The 19,728-nt window shown below is 37.9% G+C and overlaps 1 protein-coding gene across 5 annotated transcripts in view; it reads right to left on the bottom strand.

Annotated features, from left to right (window-relative positions):
- Positions 1–19,728, bottom strand: part of rapgef4a (Rap guanine nucleotide exchange factor 4a) — a 37,003-nt gene that overhangs the window by 2,399 nt on the left and 14,876 nt on the right. For 3 of the 5 annotated variants that reach the window (XM_051404731.1, XM_051404735.1, XM_051404736.1), the window contains 20 exons: positions 15,777–15,849; positions 12,011–12,075; positions 10,872–10,922; positions 10,653–10,759; positions 9,540–9,661; positions 9,260–9,443; positions 9,086–9,170; positions 8,710–8,770; positions 8,479–8,555; positions 8,234–8,380; positions 6,184–6,299; positions 4,780–4,865; positions 4,324–4,402; positions 4,070–4,220; positions 2,835–2,923; positions 2,706–2,736; positions 2,528–2,606; positions 1,912–2,058; positions 535–632; positions 108–233 (listed from right to left, as the gene is read on the bottom strand). In XM_051404731.1, the coding sequence (XP_051260691.1) occupies positions 108–233; positions 535–632; positions 1,912–2,058; positions 2,528–2,606; positions 2,706–2,736; positions 2,835–2,923; positions 4,070–4,220; positions 4,324–4,402; positions 4,780–4,865; positions 6,184–6,299; positions 8,234–8,380; positions 8,479–8,555; positions 8,710–8,770; positions 9,086–9,170; positions 9,260–9,443; positions 9,540–9,661; positions 10,653–10,759; positions 10,872–10,922; positions 12,011–12,075; positions 15,777–15,849 (1,974 nt within the window). The remainder of the gene's footprint in view (positions 1–107; positions 234–534; positions 633–1,911; positions 2,059–2,527; positions 2,607–2,705; positions 2,737–2,834; positions 2,924–4,069; positions 4,221–4,323; positions 4,403–4,779; positions 4,866–6,183; positions 6,300–8,233; positions 8,381–8,478; positions 8,556–8,709; positions 8,771–9,085; positions 9,171–9,259; positions 9,444–9,539; positions 9,662–10,652; positions 10,760–10,871; positions 10,923–12,010; positions 12,076–15,776; positions 15,850–19,728) is intronic. The other 2 variants (XM_051404732.1, XM_051404734.1) reach the window with 2 other exon arrangements.

The following is a 19,728-nucleotide window of genomic DNA, read 5'->3' as shown; positions in this document are numbered from 1 at the left end:
TCATGCTCTAACATTAAAACAGGTGTACTATTAGCATTTTACAACTTTAAAGGAGACAAAATATAATGAATCAGTTCTGCTGATGGCACCTTGTCTCACAGTCATACCTCATGTACACAGTGAAAAAGCTCCCAGTCATAAGAAGTCATGTGGTAAGCCACATCCTTAGAGCTCATTAACTCAAAGCTGGCCAGGAACCCTGCAGAGGGACCCTCCTGCTCAGGTAAAGGGGTCTAGAAACCAAGAAAAAAAAACATCCACTTAGATCTGCAAAATATATTAAAATATTAAAAAGAAGCAAAAGAAAAGACAAGATACTGTAGTGTAAAATACATTAAAAGATTCACATATAAAGATATAAAAAACAGCACAGTTACAAAGTTGCCTAAAAGCTAGCGGGACCCTAAAGGCATGGAAGATAAATACAGTAAACAATATGAAAAGTTACAGCTATGCATGAGGTTTCAGAGGAGCCTCTGTTATATGATGAGAATGTGCTGTGTAATGTGTGTTTCCTGGGGGAGATTAACCCACCAAAGAGTCCAACTGATCCCGCCGGCAGGCAAACAGACGTCCATTTATGCTGAGTGTGGAGAACACTGAAACATCGTTGGGCTTGAAGATGACTTTCTCTGTAGAATAAAAACGTAACACATAAGGGATAAAAAAGGTCCGAACTCTAAAACTACGAGGGTCGCACCCAATCATATGAAAATAACAAAGTGAGGATTCTCTACTGCTGTTTTTATCCACTATTTTTGTACAGACACTCATGGTTCCCAGGTGATGTATCCATCAAACTTCTGTGATTCTCTGACTTTTTCTCTTACCGTGATGATTATGGATGAATTGCAATAACTTCATCTTCTCGTACATCATCAGGTCAAAGTTTCCGACTTCAACTGTCCATTTATAGGCTCCAACTACTCACAAAACTATGATGTTCCCATTAGCTGCAGCTTTGTGTTTATTGCTAATCAATCAAATGTGTTTGCATGAGTACCTAACCTGCAACTTTGTATCCTTGTAATGTTAGCATTTAGCTGCTGCTGCTGTTACTATTGTCTGTGCTTATGTAATTTTGTCTGCCCTCATATGGTTATGACATTGTTTTAATATTTGTCTGTGCTTATGTGCTTCTGTACGTTTTCTTTCTTTGAGTCTTATATGCCACCATCCTGTCAGGGACTGCAGATGAAAATTAGCCTGTATGCCTAAATCTGGCACATTTACATGATGGACTCAAGTGCTCATTTTAATTAATGTGCATTGTCCCTCCTCTGTGCAGATACAGCCGCAAAGAGCCATTAGCGTGGCTGTAGACTCTTTTTAAAATAAATATATATTGTTATATTAATATATTCAATTTCTAAAAATACTGAACAAATTGGTTGAGGTAGTAGAGTAAAGGTAAGGTACCATTTTATTATAATATTACACCACATATTAATATTAAACTGTCCTACAAGAGCTCTTTCATGCTATATTATCAATATGTGAAAGCTAGCAGCCTTGATTTTTCCTTGCAAAGTCAAAGTTCATTCAGTTGGTTGGAGATACAGTATATCAGCTCCAGATAATCAACTCCAAGCCAGAGAGCAGCAACAGCTCTGCATTTGTTTACTGGCCTTTGATAAGGAAAGTGCAGGTCAAGTAAGAGCTGCATCAGAGACAATCACTGCAGTAAGGAGAAGGCACCAGCAGCACCAATGTGTGCTCAATGTCTCAAGCTGCTCCAAAGGCCATTCTTTAGCACTTACACTGTAGCAGCCATTCCCAGTCAGCAAACTCACCACAAATGGCAGCTAATTTCTCACTAAATCGGCTGGGGATTAATTAGTATAACACCCTGCACCCTCCCTTGTGCCGTCTCCAATCATTTGATTAACATGTAGCTGCTGCCGCTCTCACCTCCTGCCGAACTGAGGTTGACCAGGAGCAGGTCCTCCGCTGACCCCAGCTTGTCGGCCACAGCACCAATGACCTCCCTGACTGAGGCGGCCACGGGGACACGGATTGTTGTGTAGGTGTGGTCGCAGCAGTAGACTTTGAGCAGAACTGGAGGCGTGAATCAGAACAAATATGGGACTGTCAACAGGAAGGAATTAAGGAGTGGTAAAGCAGTACTGGGTTTGCAGTTTTCAGTAGTAGTTATCAGTAGAAGATAGACAGCAACTTAACTCAAAACAAACAAATCGTTGACCACATATTAATTCAGTATATCATCCGGAGACAGATTAGAGAGATAAACTAAAAATAGTCTAGCGTGAATTTCCAAATAGTCTCTCTATGAAAGGATCCACTCTCTTATAACCAATGCACTATATAGCACTGACACTTCAACAACACCAGTTTGAGTGTTGTTGTTTTTTCAATAAAGACAAATTTAGCTAAATAAAGTTTCAAACAGCAGATAAAATGTAACATCAGCACGTAGCAACAATATACAGAATTATGATCCTTCGTCTGGGACAAACTTTGTATCATTCACTGACTCAAACATGTGGATTCATGTCCTTTTACTCACTTTCATCATTGCTCTTGATGGGCTGACGTTTCTGAAGCTTCTCATCTCCCATACTGAACTGCCGCAGTAGGACTTTGTGCTGCTTAACAGATTCAGGCATCATATCACATATTTTCACTCAAAACAAGAAAATGTACATATAAACTTTAATTTGAAAGGAAAAGAGTCGGTATCGTACCTTTTTCTGTGAGATTCTGGCATCTTCGGTGCTAAAACATGAAACAATAAGCCTAAGGTTATGTGTGTTTGCTCATTGATTATGTGCAAGATTCATCCATCTCACAACCCCTTAAAAACACTAACTTACTTTTGCTTTACAATTCTCTCCAGTGTTGTTAGTTGATCCTTCAGGGCTGGAATCACTTTGGCATCATTCGATACTGCCACAAGAAACTCCTGCAAAACACAACAAGCTCTCAATAAAAAGAAGGTTCAGATGAATTATTAAAAGAAACAAAAAGTAATTTCATAATTCAGAAATGTATCTGGAGTGAATTGCTGGAAAATGTCTCCTGCTGGTACTTAGCTTGAGTGACCAATCAGTGATCGGTATCAGGCACCACATATTCACTCAGTATAACTTATATTATACATCATATTATATATTATAGCCAAAAATCCAAGAACAAACATGTAAATGCAGTCAATATTCATTACCCGGCCTTATTGCTTAGAGCAGCCACTATGTTTAAACTAGATTAACAAAACAGTGCATCATGTTGTGAACCTTTAATAAGGATCATTCATATTCTGAATCCCCAAACAAACAGGATGACCACCTGTGTCTTTACTTGTTATTTTCATGAAATAAATCGTGTTGTTTTATACAGTGCAAATCTCTATTCTGATTGGTTAGCAGGTGTCCTATTAACTGGTCACCTCTGACACAGGAGTTTGTTTGCTGTTGTAAATTAAGGTTCCTGTAGTAAAGTCAATAGTCTATATATAGAGCTATAGTGTTATTTGTGTGACCAATATAAAAAGTTAGTTCATCAGTGACTAGCACAAAATTTAATTGCAGTTGTGTTGGATATTTGTGTCTATTGTTGGGTATTATTCCCTGTTTTACCCTCCTCCATAAATGCATTTGTATAAACTATTGACCTGATTGTCATTATTCACTTCTTTACAAATATCTCCTTATTTCATATTTAGGGAAATAAGGAGAAATGTGTTATCTGTGGATACCGTAATTGTACTTACACTTACTTATGAGGAAAAAAAAGACATTTGATATTTAATATTCCTATTTTCATTGCTATTGTTAACTGTATAAGTACAACTTATCAAAAGAACATAAAAATGGAAATTAAGCATTTAAGTGTTTAAATAAATCAGACACTGATGGTGCAGTGCTGTATTTTACCTCTTTATATAGGCAAATGTTTGACCTGGTCAGGGGGTACTTAAGAACCACTGGTCTCCAACATAACACACTGTTACTGAAAGACTAAACTAAAACTAATCAAATAAAAACGTTGACTTTACCTTGATTATTATACTGCATTACATTTCATTATAATGTCATATGTATATGCTGACCTCTAGGAAGGCCACCGAGACGTCCTCCTCTTGCAGGTGATCTCCATGCACAGCAGCCCACTGCATCACCAGGCGGATCACCCTGCGCTTGTTGTTAAGTGTGTAGTCGAGCTTCTCCTGCTCAGAGCCCTGCAAGGCCTGGGCATGGTAGGTGCACAGCAGTTAAAGATCAAAACAATGTCAGTAGAGGTCAGTTTCACAGGGATGGAAAGGAACATGTAACCACATTAGGTAACACAGTGCTGAAAGGATATTGGGCCATCAACACCGGACATAGTTGACTGTTCGGGATGAAGACACAGTGTGTGAGCACAAAGTCATCTAAGGATGAGTCTGTGACAAAAAAAGGTGGAGAAGGTTATGTCACACACATGTGAAGCAAGTGTAAGAGCAGATCAAAGAGTGTCCAGAGCCATCAGACCCACATGGCCCTGTCTCTGTCACCTCTGCAGGCAAATGAAAACCATATGTATCCACACAAGCGAGAGTAATTAGATCAGCTCTGTGATGTGTGGCTAATTATAGATGAGAACAAACAGGTCAGTGCAGAGCAGCAGGCAGAGGACAGAGGGGAGAAACGCTGAGAAAGAGGAGGAGAGAACAAATATACCGCATAGACGAAAACCCTTCACAGTAAATGATGGTCATATTGATAGATTGTATTAGATCGCACTAATCTGACAGACTGAATGCTGCGTGCGGAGCAGTACCTGACTCTGTGAATTGAGAATCCAATCGCATCATTTCGAGGAGGTGCTCCAAAATCTTCTCCGGAGTCCCCGACATTACCTTGTATCTGGAGCAACACAGAATGAAACACACCCTTCACTAATCAAGAAACACTGGCTCTTAATGCTTAATGACACCGCTCTGGCCCTAGACTGATTTGTATTACTTGAACGCCTGGCTGTGATTGCTTCATTTGATAACAATCCTATTTACAATCACAGAGTTCTTGGCCGGTTGAAAATTAAGGGGAGTCTGGGCTAAGAGCTGTCGGAGAAGCCAAAAAAATGTAGAGGCATCTTCTCTGAAAAAGGAAAATCAACAAAAATCCAGCCTCGGTTGTTTTCATTACTTGATAACGGCATCACAAGAGGGAGGTGTATGTATCTGAGGATGTTGTGTCTTCCCCACTCAGGAGGGAGAACACAGTCTTGACACTCTCATGTGTGAGGAGCGGAGTTGATTAGAGGGCGACCCTGAACAAGTAATTGTGACTTGCCAGGCCTTCTTTTTCCCCTAGGAGCCAGGCCCATCATTACCATTAATGTGTCTCTCTGTATTACAGTGACCATGGTGCAGTGACAGATGCCTCTATTAGGATAACACTCGCTGGCTGCAGTGCACAGGACCACTCTGTGCTCGTGCTGCCTGGAAGTAATTTCATCTGCTGGTCACACTGACTGATACTGAGCCCAGTGAACTTTCAGAGTTTTTAAGGCTAGTGGTATTTTATATTTGTCTTATTGTCAAAAAAACCCTTGAAAAGACCAAAACCGACAGTGAACCAACAAAGTCTGTGTAGCCAAAGACTAGCTGGGTGAGGTGTTCCTTCATTACAACCAATGTGGGCACTGTAGTTGATTTTGAGTCAATGTCACACAAGTGTCAAACTAGAGTGCCAAATGTGTATTAATCCACACCTGAAAATAGTCCCCAACAAATACACAATTTACTCCTTTTTGAGTAACATTTACAAATAAAAAAAGTTTGAGGACATTATTCAGCCTTTTTTTTTGGGCAAGTCAGAAAGTATTTCAAGATGGAGTAACACATTGTTGGTTTTAGTATTTAGATGAGATCTGATGATGACCACACATTAAATCAAGTTAAGTTATTCTACATTACTTCAGACTGCAAAATTATCTTAAAATATCACAATTAATTCCTTAGGAAAAAATTAGGTTGTATTATCTGTATATATATCTGCTTACAACTACATTACAACTACATTGTGATATAAACCATTTATTCAGTGTTAATATACTGCTTATTAATACTCAGTAAGCATTTTACATGGCCCATAATGATTCAATAAGATTTTTCTTTCCTGTCTGTAAATGAAGTTCTGTTGTGTTAATTGCAGTGAAGTGCATTGTGGGTACATTTACTTGTAGTGGGATGATGAGGCTCCATGGCTGGAGGTTCGACTGCTGCTGAGACTTTTCTCTAACACCAGAACATCCTGACCGTGTTCCTTCAGACGCACCGTGTTGGCCTCCACATCCTTCAAAGACACACACACACACACACACACACACACACACACACGTGTCTCATATGTTATCATTTTAATACACAGTATTAATAGGAAGCAAGGTGAGACATGTGATGAAATTGACAAAATTCAACACAAGGAAACACATACTTTAATACACTAGAAGGTTGTATGTACCCATATATTTTTATATAAAAAGCAATTCTCGTGTTGCTCCTGTCCTTTTGTTTTCCAGAAGCATTATGGATAGTATTTATTCGGTCCAGGGACTGTATATGTTGTCTGTACTGTTTGTATGGATATATGAAAAGTTATGTTGTGGTACTCCGCACCCTCAGACTGGAATACATTACAGAAAGTTTTAAAACTCTACAATCAGATTCATTCGTTCATTCTGAAATGCCTGGAAATCGAATTGTTAGGGTATCGATGCTTAAACTGATATTGTTGGGTGGAAGGCTTGGACTGCTCTTTTATACTCTAGGGTGTTATAATATATATGTGTGTGTGTGTGTGTGTGTGTGTGTGTGTGTGTGTGTGTGTTTGTAGGGTTGTAATACTGTCTGTTTTGTATCTGTTTTTATTTACTTATTCTTATTTTATGCAGCTGTCTGTCTTGGTCCTTTGATTTTTAATCGCTTTCCTGGTTAAATAAATGAAAATTTGAATTTTGTTCTATCTGAGCCTATTTCTGTTTGAGTGGATATGAGGTGACTCTTTTACAACCACATGAGAAAGGCAGGTTATAAAGAGTAGTGGAAAGAATATCTGAACCCACTACTTTAGCTAAATACCACTTACTTGAAGCTTTTTAACCTTTAGTAAAAGTGTGTATTATCAGCTATATCTACTTAAAAGTATCAAAAGTAAAAGAACTCAGTAGTTTAATCTACAGCAATGCATCATATTCTATAAGAGTTCATAAAAACAGCTCTGTTTTAAGCCTTTAGGAGTTTTTAAAATAGTTTAACTTAAAAAAAAAAAATTAAAAATCACCAAATTCAGAGATACGTGGTTTTTACTGAACAGGAATGGTATGGCAAATTGTAATCTGAAAAGTAACAAGTAACTAAAGCTATCAGACAAATGTAGTGGAGTAAAACGTACAAGTATGAAGTTGCATTCAATGGAAATACTCAAGTAAACCTCAAATTTGAACTTAACCCCCCTGCTCTGTGAATCAGGCCTTTTCCCTCCTGCAGACGCAGTGAGATGACACCGGGCCCCGGTCACTGAGCAGAGTGGATTAGTTGGCTTGTCTACTTGAGCAAGCAGGAGGTTTAAACAGAGTTCCTGACGATGCAACATTGCCAAATAATACAGTGCAAGTCTTAACACGGGCCATGTTTAATGTTATTTCATGAGCAATGTCAAATTATTTAAACTAGAGATTAAAAGCACTTACTACTGTTCTTATTATTCTCTTAGTAATGCGGTCACACAGTGTGAAATAAAGTTATTTTAACAATTTTAAAGCAACTGACGGAGAAACATATGTGGAAACTGTATATGAAGGGGGGTTATAACATGGTTCTTCTTCTTTACACTCTGTACAAACCTGCTGGAGCAGCATATTCTGCTTTCTGGTAGCATATAACAACCATTTACACCCCAGTTCCTACTCTTAAATCTTTGCTGCTGTATATGAGCCTCAACAGGAAATCCAAGATGGCATCAGAGATCCCAGAATAAAGTTTGCATCCACAGCTTATTAACCCTTTAACCCTTTAAGCCTTTAACTCTAGCTTGAAGTAACACAAGTCATCACCAATGTATTAGCAGGATGACTAAGCTAATGGGTGCAGAGGGTTGGATCTCAAAGGACACATTAAATAACTCTTATGGATGCATTTCTGGGTTTTTGCCAACAGAGGGCAACAGTGTTTGTTTTTTGTTTTTTTTTTCACTGTAAAAGCATCACTAGATGTTTAACAGAAACTCACCCTCAAAATCCGGTTGAAGTCCTCCTTGTCTACTCTCAGGAAGTGACAGTTGTCCTCTCGCAGGACAATGGAGGCAGCGCGGGGGGCGTCATTGACGAGAGCGAGCTTTCCAAAGTCGTCTCCTTCATGAAGAGTGCAAACAACCCCCTGCGCGACACAGTGTACTAATCAGTTACTGAGCAGTGAATCAGTCAGAGCTACATAATCAGTTTTCAATTCTTTTAGAAACCGTGGAAAATACCTACTTTTCCATAGATGACAACATTGACTGAGCCCTTTAGAATAATGTACCATGATGTGCCCTCCTCCCCCTGACTGAACACTGAGAGAGAAAAGAAACAAAGTTTTGGTTGGTATATTTATATATTATATATTATATATTTATTTATAAATTAAATTCTATAGAGCTTGTCTTTAAAAATGTCATCCACTTCCTCAGGAAAGATCATCATGACTTATTTTATCACATTACTTACACACTGTTCCTGCCTTGGCATGAGACTCGAAGATCAGCACTCCTGCCAGTTCTCTCTTTACCTGTGCAAGCAAGGGAGACTTATAACTCAGCAAGATCAATAATAGCACAAATTCCTTTTACTTAGCAGAGCAACAGGGAGCAACCAGAAAGAGGGCAACCATGCAAACTTTTCCTGCTAGTCAATACTCTCCTGGTGTAAAACAGATTTTACTAAAATTGAGGCCAGAAAAAAGACACTCAGTTTTACATTTATAGATATTTGTGATCAGTGCTGAGATGACTACACATGCACAAGTGGTTGCCGTTTGCCACTCTGCCCTTAAATGTGACAAGAGTCTGAGGAGCTGAGCGTGGTTTCTACTGACTGTACTCACAGTGGTGGATAGGTGCGATAAGGCCTTTATATGGAGCAGCTCTTCATAAATGATCTCCAAATCATCTGCTGTTCTTTCAGATGGACTGTAACACAGGAAATATGTAAATGAAATTACAACACCATCACAGAGATGCACTTTATCTAATATTGCTTTAGAGATGATTGCTTTTACTGTTTCCTCAGAATCATCCTCATGTGGGCGTCAGGTCCAATCTGCGAGAGGAGGAGCAGGGTGTCCTGCAGCTCCTCTTGGCTTTCCTTCCTCTCCTCCTCGCTGGGAAAAGGAGCATCCTCTTGCTCGTCATCAAGGAAGCGGTAGAAAAGGTACTTGTCCTGGAAGCTCAGCTCCTGGTCCACTGCGTCATAACACAACACAGACAGCAGGGCTTGAATTTAAAATCTCTGTTTGGCACTTAGACGTGTGCAGACACAGACATCACACAGAGTCTCACCATGGTTGAGAACACCCTCTTCCAACAGCACCTGCCACATGCCCACAGCCTGAATACGAGAGTGGACGCATGAGCTCTGCTGCATTTGCCAGTCAACCAACTCTGTCCCCACGCAACACTGCCTGGGAAAGACACAAGTCTATATAAGATCTTATACAAGGCTGAGTAATTTGATATGTTTTGTCTGACTCTTGCTTATTGTCTGTCAATTGAATCTGCCTGTTCTTGTTTTTTTATTTCTGTTGCTTTACTAAACTCTTAACAGGGTGTTCAACCATTGTATTAACATTGGAATAATGAAAGTTTTATCAAATAAATAAACATTAGTGTTGTATTCTCATGACAAACTACATGTAACTATTGAATCTTGATCAAAATAATGACAAATCTATTACTGGCGCATGTGGATAAAATCACTGACAGCAATTTGGATGTATCTAATTATTATAATAGAGCATAATAGCTCTATTTACGGCATGTGTAATACAGCAATTAATTGATTGAATTATTTTTTTGGCCACTTGGGGGCAGCACAGCAAGCTGTATTCTTAAAAGACAACAGCAGCACACATATCGCGGTAATGGGTGGTAATGGAAAGCGTTAAGGATTAGGTAAATATTCCAGCGCAGGGCTCGAGCATGCAGTGTGTTTTTAGAGATAAGTTTTGTTGAAAACAGCTGTCTGCTGCTCCTAGAAACAACACTACAACACAGTGAAGTTGAAGTCCAGAAAACCAAAACAATGAGCTGAAACATGACAAAATGCAATTAATCCATGGTTAATAAAGAATATGAACTAGTACAGCTTTAAGTTAATACTGTCACAAATGTGTTGTTTCCAGAAGCCATTAAATTTTGATTTGCACTTTTGGCAGTTTTTGTGCTTTTGACATGTTGGTCACTACTGACCAGCTATGAAATGAATTAAATTTTTGAAGATTTCTTCTCTTTCTTTTAATTTTTAGATTATCATATTTGTATTTTTAGGTAGTTTTTATGTGTGTGAATGAACCTGTGAAGCATGCCTTACATTGCCCCTTCAGGGACAAATCTGGTATTTTGAACTGAACTGAATAATGCAGTCTTCCACAAAGAATTAAGATGCCAACTAACCTGTACGTCTTCAAATGGTACTTCCTGTCTCTAATCATGTGCGGCGCCCTGGAGAGGATGGCGTTACGGAGAATCTTCCCCGCCCGCAAGATCTTCTCAGAGGGAACCTACACAGTAGAATTCAAGTTAAATCTCAGCACAATAGAGTCCTACTGAGTACCTGCCACACAAACAGGTAATGATTGGTCCCTACATACAGAAGGTGATTGAATTTACTACCTGAGAAATGCATTTAAGGTGGGGTTTGGCTGGACTTTCAATGAATGACTTCTGCAAAATAAAATGAAACAAAATATAAGAGGAATTGAAATGAAATACATCATGGATGACAATGAAACTGTAGCTCTTCTGATGATACAAAACTCAACAGCACAGAAATTGGGTGAAATTCAAGCTTTGTTGTCTATAAATTGGCGATAAAAGACATCAGAGAAACAACAAGTCAAATAATGGGTGTGTTTCCTCTGACTGTGGGCTACAGGATGTCTTCCTCGCTGCTACTGTATGACTCAGTTAGTGAGACATTAGACATTATGTGTTTATTAGCTGAACATTTTAATTGAACTTATGGCTTTCTATATTCCTCAAAATAATAGTCTGTTACAAGAGTCTTGACTGACGCATTCAGCTTCTTAAATAAGACACAGATATGGTGAATTATTGTATGGACATGGTGTTTCAGTTTTTTGTCCCTGCTGGGGCCACGGTGGGGGCTGCAGGGCTTTGACATTTCAAAATGCATTCTGCGTGCTTCAGAGAGCACCGTAACTCATGCATTTATGTGAAGCCTTTAAAGTTCATCATTTATTTACAAGAAAATGTGTCCACTCAGTACCCAAAGAAGCTGAGCTTTCATACTTATTATTTATATATATATATTAAAGTAAGTTGTTTGTTTGTTACATAACAAGTAAAGCAAGCTATGGGTTGTTCTTTTTTACATAACAACATATGCAGGAAGCATGAACATAAATCTGCAGTAGTGCCACGTTATCTAGCCGGTGGTCAGGAAACGACACCAGGAGAAAGGTGGGACAGGAACTGTTATATATGGAGACAAAAACTCCAGTTATCTTGCTTATATTTAGACCAGCTTTAAACAAACGCTCATTTCCATCTTCTGTTGGAGAGGTGCTTAGCAGTAAAGGATGCTGTTACGTCAGGCAAAATAGAAGCACAGAATGAGTTATTATAGACTACTAACTCGCTGCCAAACTGTTCACTTACAGTAACACTCTGCTGGACAGGAAAAAAACCAATAAACCAGCATTATCTCACCCTCACAGCCTCTCTCTGTCTTTCATAACATGTGGCAACACTACATCACATAAATAATTCATGCGTATCAGGCAAACTACCTTATTCTGATGTTTGGAGACTGAAACAAATGAGTTGTTGCTTATGTTTTCCTTGTCCGGCATTCCTGGTGGGAAAAAAAACAGAGAGTATATTTATGAAGTAACTTGTGATCTGTAACAAACAGAGATCACAGAGAAACGTGTCCTACTTTCACTCAGACAAACCACAGAAACATTTTACAGTACAGAACCCCTGCAGGTCCATGTGTTGAGAAAAAAATGTACTGAGCAATTAACAATACAGCAGAGACAGTACTGAGCAATGTTTGCCAGCAAGTAAAGATTCCTGTAGCAAACAGATAAACAACAAGCTGCATGTAACTTGCCATAAAAAGTCCTTACTTCAAATTCATTTACATTGTATTTCCCAGTAACATTATAAAATACTTAACAATGTTTACACTATTTTTTAATGTGCTTTTTGCATATTCTTGAACAGGATGTGGCTGAAATCAAGGGAGTCCTTAAGCTTTGTTAATTCTCCTCTCATATCTTTATCCAAAATAATCAGATTCTACAGCAGATCAGCTGTTTGAAACTTTAGATCAATTATCTCTGGTTCAAATGTCAGATCATGTGAGCCAAATGTCTTATTTTATTCTACTTTTTATTGTTTGTTTTGTTTGCTTTTCCAATCAAACAAACATGCCACTAATTTCTGTCATCATCACGACCCAGAAAATGTACCCACAACTTTATCAGTAGCCATTATATTTCTGTTTACTTATTCATTTTATTTCCACTATATCTCCTTTCAATGACTATCCTATTTAATTTTCAATTATTGTTCTGACATAATAAATAATTCAGGCTTTCATGTGTTCAGGGGCGTATCCAGACTTTTTTGGGGGGGCACAAGAGGGGCACTGACTTATGCAGGGGAGGCATCAAGTATGTGTCTCAGCTTTCCAGTCCAAATTCCCAATTATGCTATTCCAGCTTTGGGGCATTATTTAAAAGCGCTTTGAGTGGTCGGAAAACTAAAAAGGCACAACACGAGTACAGTCCATTTACCATTTAAAGAAAATGTAAATCAGTGAGAAATTATTTCTTCCCATTTTTCCTCTGTGACAGTCCTGCAGATGGTTTTTAGGGTGTGGTTATTTCTCAGTGTTTACGCTGGTACAGTTCCCCTCCAGGACAAATAGCACAATCAGTCAGAGCTGCTCAGTCACAACTGTATCTGCAGGGAAAAACTCGGCTATTCTTAGACGTGCTTCTCAGACTGCTGATACCACGAAAACAGATACAGAATCCACACAATACATAGAAAGTGGAACATCGCTAGAAGTGTAACAATATGCTTGCGACTATACATCCAAGAATAAAACTCAAGCATCTGTTTTCCTGGCTATGTTAAATTCCTGGTTATTTTTGAAAATGTGCTTTGCTATTGTTACCTTCCTGCTGCATAATGGGTGTTAACATTTAGACCTCCTAACCACTGGACAAACAATGTCCAACGGGGAAAAATAATAATGGAAAAGTTGGAAAAAAATACAATGCATGATACAAATGTGAGTTAACTACAAAATTGATGGATATGTGTTTTAGGCCAACACAGTCAGTAATGAGATCACGATTAGGGTTAGAGTAGAGATTTGAATACATTAGAAACATCTGTGAACACTGCAGTCATTTGGAAATCAATAACAATGTGTTTCGTTATTTACATATTGTGTATATTGTAATGTAAATCTAATGTTAGCTTTAGTAGGAGAAAGGAAAGACCACATTGACACCTTTAAAGTCCTTTCTTGTTAGCCATGAGTTGCATATTTACACATCCAGCTCTTACGGGGCAAGATTATCTCTGTTTGCAGTTTGGTTTCTGGCCAATATTCACTCTCTGTCACTACCAACTCCTGAGGGAAAAATCTGGATCTTTTGCTGATATAAGCTCCACTATGTTCACCAGCTTGTTGCTAATTGTGTCTTTTTGGTACTAAGCAGGTAGTGTACAGTGGGTTTCTAGAACTTCTCTGTTGAAAATGACACTATAAAGGTAGTGAGAGTGAACCAAAACAGTAAAATTCTGACAATGAGCTTTAACTTGTTTTAAAGCTGCAGATTCAGGTGATTATTCTCTTTAGGTTCCCCTTTCACATTTAGTACACTGTCATTATAAGAATGTCGATTATAGCCACTTTAAAGAAGAGTCTCATTTTGGTGCATTTCTATTTATATGCTGCGAGTCTGCATATAATATGTGCTTGTTTATTGCTTTTCTGAGAAGTTAACACAGCTGTCCATCATTTTATTTGTGATGCTGCCATGCTGGTCCATGTGACATCACGCCACTCATTCAAGTGTCACATCAATTGAATCACATCAATAGGAATCAAGTATACAGTTTGCAGTATGAGAGATTAGTCCAAGATTAGACACAAGTTACAAAAGTCTAAAATTTGACTTGTTGCTAAAAGGTCAAATGAGAGAGCAGAGAGCAAAGTGTTTAAATTCATTGAATAATTTGTTAAAAAACAAGCGTGTTTGTGCTTTTAAAGGTGCTCAGATGAAGTTGTACTGCTGCCTTTAAAAGCTCCACCTGTTAACACCAAAGTGCTGTACTGTAAAAGCACTGTGCTCTTGTGACTAAGAAAACTATTTAAAACATGTTTAATTCATTCGACTTAGCTGCTACAGTTACAAAACCACTAAGCTACTGTGGATGTACTGTACAGGAGAGTGCATCAGCCTCCAGCTGCTTGACGCTTGTGTGATTTCTCTGTTGGTGTACTCATGCATAGAGTGCATACTGTAAATCCCAGAAGTACTGTACTGTATCCTGCAGAAACACCCAGAGCCCTACTCTTACAGTGCTGCTCCACAGTATGTAACAGTGATGAATACTGAATACACATCAACTTTTAAACACAGCAAAAAAGGCTGCAGAAGTTAGTCAACTCAACATTTCAGTCCGTGTTTGAGATTATAAGTTCTTTAAAAACTGTGATTGGAACATAAAATAGAGAAACATGTTGTTTAAAATATGTCTATTATTTATGAAGTCTTTAAAAAATACAGGACAATATACAGAGAACTCATTGCCAGTAAGCCGATATGACTCTCTGGATTTTCTCAGTGCTGTTCATCATTTTTATGGTATATGACTTTGAAGCAAGTTAAGTGTTCTGTTTGAGCAAAGCTAAGTCAATATTGAGTTAACTTGCAACAGAAAAGCATAATAAAAGTACCAGACTTTATCACAAGAGGATAAAGGCGGGTCGGACAGTAATGGAGTTAGGCAGACAGAAATATTGTTACATATTGTACGAAATAAGAATCTACGTTATATTACACTACCTATAAATTGTGAAATCTCATTATGAAAGTTACTTCTGGGAATATTTATAGTTAAGTAAAGTGAACCCATTTACTGTGTTATGAGTTCAGATCAGAAACAATATACGAGTACCTGCATACCATCTTTAAAATGCATTAAGTTTATCATTTCATAATTTCAGTTGAGCCTTTTCTTGTCTGTAGATTTATATCTTGAGTAACTAATATGAAAGCAGCTGAAAGTAAACCACTGAACACTATCAAATCATGTGCACCGACTGCAACATTTGTACATTTAGGAGCACCTGCACTGTGATATTTTACTGTCAAATGTTGTCAGATCCTGTTACAATCAAATTTAATTCAAAGTTCAAGGAATACTTTACCATGAGAATGTCAATAAACTGTGAAATGAAACTGATAAAATGTGTGATCTCTGAGTCTAAACCACTCAGATGAACAGCAATTGAGCGTTACTTACTGTCAGCACTACAACCACTTTCCATCACACCATAGGGTGGGACGAGCAGTCCAGCCATGCACTGATGATATTTCTGTAAAAATAAAGACAATACAAGAACAGGTCAGTCGTAGCAGTTACTGTAGCAGACTGTAGCATCATAAAAACAGTAGTGGTGTTATAACTGGATAAAGCAAACTTTATCAACATTATCACTGGACGCCATATCCCAAGTGTGTGTGAGGTAACGTGCTGTAACTCAACAGTTGACATTCACAGCTGATTCTCTGGATACATACTGAGATTTTGTGTCAAGTGTCTTGTTCCAGTCTTTTTCATCAAACAGCTCAGTGAACACAATCTTGCATGTAGCCTGCTGCCTACATGTTAAGCAGCTGGCTAATGTGAAATATCACTTCTTTGGGTCTCAAACAGTTATTTAAATAAAAGTCAGTGGTCTAAGATGCATAATGCAACTGAAACGTCCCCAGTTTGATTCTGACTGAGAATATTTGATGTTATTTCCCTTGCTCTCCTCTAATATTTCCTATCTTTGTCTCTCATTAATGTGCAGTCTAATAAAGGCAAAGTGCCCCCACCATCCCAAAAATCCACCCCACTGACATCACTTGTCTCCAGGCTGTGAGGACAAAGAACAAAGTGGATGAGAATTTGTTTGATATTTCGTCCTCATTAGTCCTAACATGCAAATGTAAGAAGGGTTCATTGATCACAAAGAGTTGAGAATACCAGGAGAGTCATTATTATATTTATTGTAAAAACTGTGAAATCATGAAACTTAAACACTTACTTATTAAAAACCATCAACATAATCTCTGGTGCATTTATCACTTAATAATACATTAAATATAACTTTGGCTCAATTTGAATCCTCAGTATCAGTTTCTAGTCCTTTCTTTCATTTTCTCATGCACTTCTTAGATTACATATTTTTATTAGCCATAAAGCACTTATTCCTCAGTGTTGTGCAAGATGCTTAGAGTATGACAGTACGCCTATACGTGCCTTATACCATCACTATGCCCTGTAGCATCTGGAAAAAGACGTTATGTAATGAACATCAAAGTGCACCCATGCACTCTTGTAAATGTCATGTTGTGTCATGACAGTGGTGCATAAAGAAGTTCATCCAACCATAGCCAATGAGCCATGAAAGAAATAAAGAACATTGTAGCACTGCACGATATGGTATGAAAATAATATTGCAATTATTTTTACATACTGCAATTGCAATATGATTTACGAAGAGTAGGAATTATTTTTTTTTCATCACAATTTTCACTGAAATTTTCATTCTCAATGAATTTTCGGGGACTGTACCAAACAAAATATGTTCTCTTAAATCTGGAGAACATGATTTGTAGGTATTGGCATCTCTAGAGCACCACAGTGCTTCATTATAACGCTGACACATTTTACCTTTATCAAAAAGCTTTTGCAGCTTCTGTGATTTGCATATTGCACTTGGCCATATTCTGTATTCAATAATATTTCAATTAATCGCGCAGCCCTAAAATAATCACTGCAAGACAAGATCATGGGGCGAAGCGGAGCACAGTGGGAGAGGACAAACTTCTGCCAATGTCGAACAAAAAGAAAAGTCAACATCCTGTTCATTATCTAAATCAAATCAATTTATTCCTTGACCCCCAGCTGTCTATTTTATTTTATCTAAATCTGTTCATAAGGTATTGATTTCACCTTCAAATGATACATTATATTGTTTTTACAGCATTAATACTGTATTTTCAACAGTGCCTTACCGTAGAAGATCGATCTGAAAGGTATTTTGGAAATCACTACAGTATGCTAATGGGAATATAACTGCTGCTCGCCATATTTAGATAACAAGAATGTACAGCTTTTGGTTTTATATGTTTTTACACATTGTCCCCCTCCCTCCTCCAGTTTCCAGTCAGTTCAGACAAGGACCAGCGACAGTTTGGAAATATAAAAGCTAAGTCATTCTGTAAATCAGTAAAAACTAATGATTTGACCAAAAAAATCATTCTAACATCACATTGTGTAAGTTAGAGCTGCAGGAAGAGGAATACCTAGGTTAGCTCATAGCTAACTTAGCTAATCATACACAAGTACATCTTTCAGTAAGACACTTGATCATATAAAAGCATCCCCACCACATAAAACATCACTCTAATACAAGTTGATCCTTGGAATTCTATTTCCTATCTGATTTTTTAACTTTAATTTAAACAATTTGTCAAATAGACTGATGGTTCAAGATTAATTTGAGGTATACGACAAATAAAAACTGATTATGTGCCAAAGCCACTACGTTCTAAGTCAATAAAAAGCTGATTTAGGAACACTTAGTGATCTCTCTACCTTCCTATCAGAGGAGACTGAACGAAAGCTATATAGAGCCATTTGTTCCTGGATGATAATGTACTCTCAGAGGTCATGTTTTAAATTCAATTCTACCCTCTGAAGTCAGTTAATCACTTTAGTAACCCTTAAGGGGGCACGCAGCCTTTCCCTCGATTAAGAAGCAGTTTTTGAAAGCATTTCCACGTATCCGCTCCAAAACACGGATTGACTTGCTGCTCATGAGGATACTAAAAGATAAAGATTAATGTCAACTAACACCACACTCAGATTACATAAATGTGTCTTTTGTGTGAGCAAATTTTGTACATGTGCAAAAACCAGATTTAATCAAAAGTTAATCAAAGCAACATAACTGAATCCTTCAGAGTCACTTCGGTGAGCCTATCTGTCTTTGTTGACAATTAAAGGATTTAGGATTAGGGAGGAGCACTTAAACTGAGCAGCACATGAACAAATGAACTCAACCCCTCTGAGCCAATAAAGCCGCGCTCCCTGAGGGGTTGTATCCAGTACGCGGGGTGGGGGTGTTGTTTTAGAAGAGGATTAGGACCATTGTCAGGTGTGTAAAAAGCACTCTGTTTCTATTTTGTTAGTAATGATGTCTCTGACTATTACGACACACAATGCATTTGTTTCCATAAAGAACCCTTTTTCTTACAACCTTCTTTACCAACCCCCTGTTTTTTCATTGTCTGTGTATTAGCATATTTTATGTGAGCTGAAACCATTAGTCAATTAATCTATTAGTTTGTCAATAGAAAATGAGTGGACAATTGGTAATCAAATCATCCTTTAAGTCATTTATCAAGCTAAAATGTGCCAATAGTCCAGTTTATTTTTTTGGGGGGGTGGGGCTGGGTTGTTGGCTCAGACAAAACAAAACATTTGAAGAGGTTATTGCAGGTTTTAGGAAACTGGGATGGAGATTTTTTCCAACTTCCTGTGATTTTATGGATCAAATGATAAAACAGTCAGCAGATTAATTAGAACAATCATTAGTTGGATGACAACTAGTGATAATCCTCTTGTCTATCCACACTGTTGTCTTACTCTGTGAAGCACTCTTAGCAGCAATTTCTATAAAAAGAAAATCTTTATAAAGCTTATTATTGTCATTATTAACTATAAGAAATAATTCCTGCAAGATGCACGCCTTCATTTGAGTCTGTTTTCTCTGTAACAAACAATCATATCAAATTACAGTAGATCTCGTTCTTAACATTGATGCTCTTGGAGACGTGAGATGAAGATTAAAGCTAGCAGTCAGTTAGCTTAGCTTAGCATAAAGACTGGAAACAGCTAGCCAGGCTCTGTCCAGAGGCATAACAATCTGCCTACCAGCCCCTCTAAAGCAAGCAAATTAAAACTTAAACTTTTTGAACACATACATTCGAACAGAGTCAAGCTAGCTGTTTCTAGTCATTAAGCAAAGCTAAACCGGCTACTTCATATTTACCATACAGACAAGAGAGTCTTCATCATATTCGTCTAACTAATAAGTGTGTTTCCCAAAATGTGGAACGATTCCTTAAAATGAATCAGTCTGATTATTCCCACGTTCACCTTTATCCCCATCATCACAGATTAAAATCATCATCAACTA

This window comes from Dicentrarchus labrax, unplaced genomic scaffold (assembly GCF_905237075.1).
Source record: "Dicentrarchus labrax unplaced genomic scaffold, dlabrax2021, whole genome shotgun sequence".
NCBI classification, from domain to species: domain Eukaryota; kingdom Metazoa; phylum Chordata; class Actinopteri; family Moronidae; genus Dicentrarchus; species Dicentrarchus labrax.
This window is presented reverse-complemented; position numbering and strand designations above follow the sequence as displayed.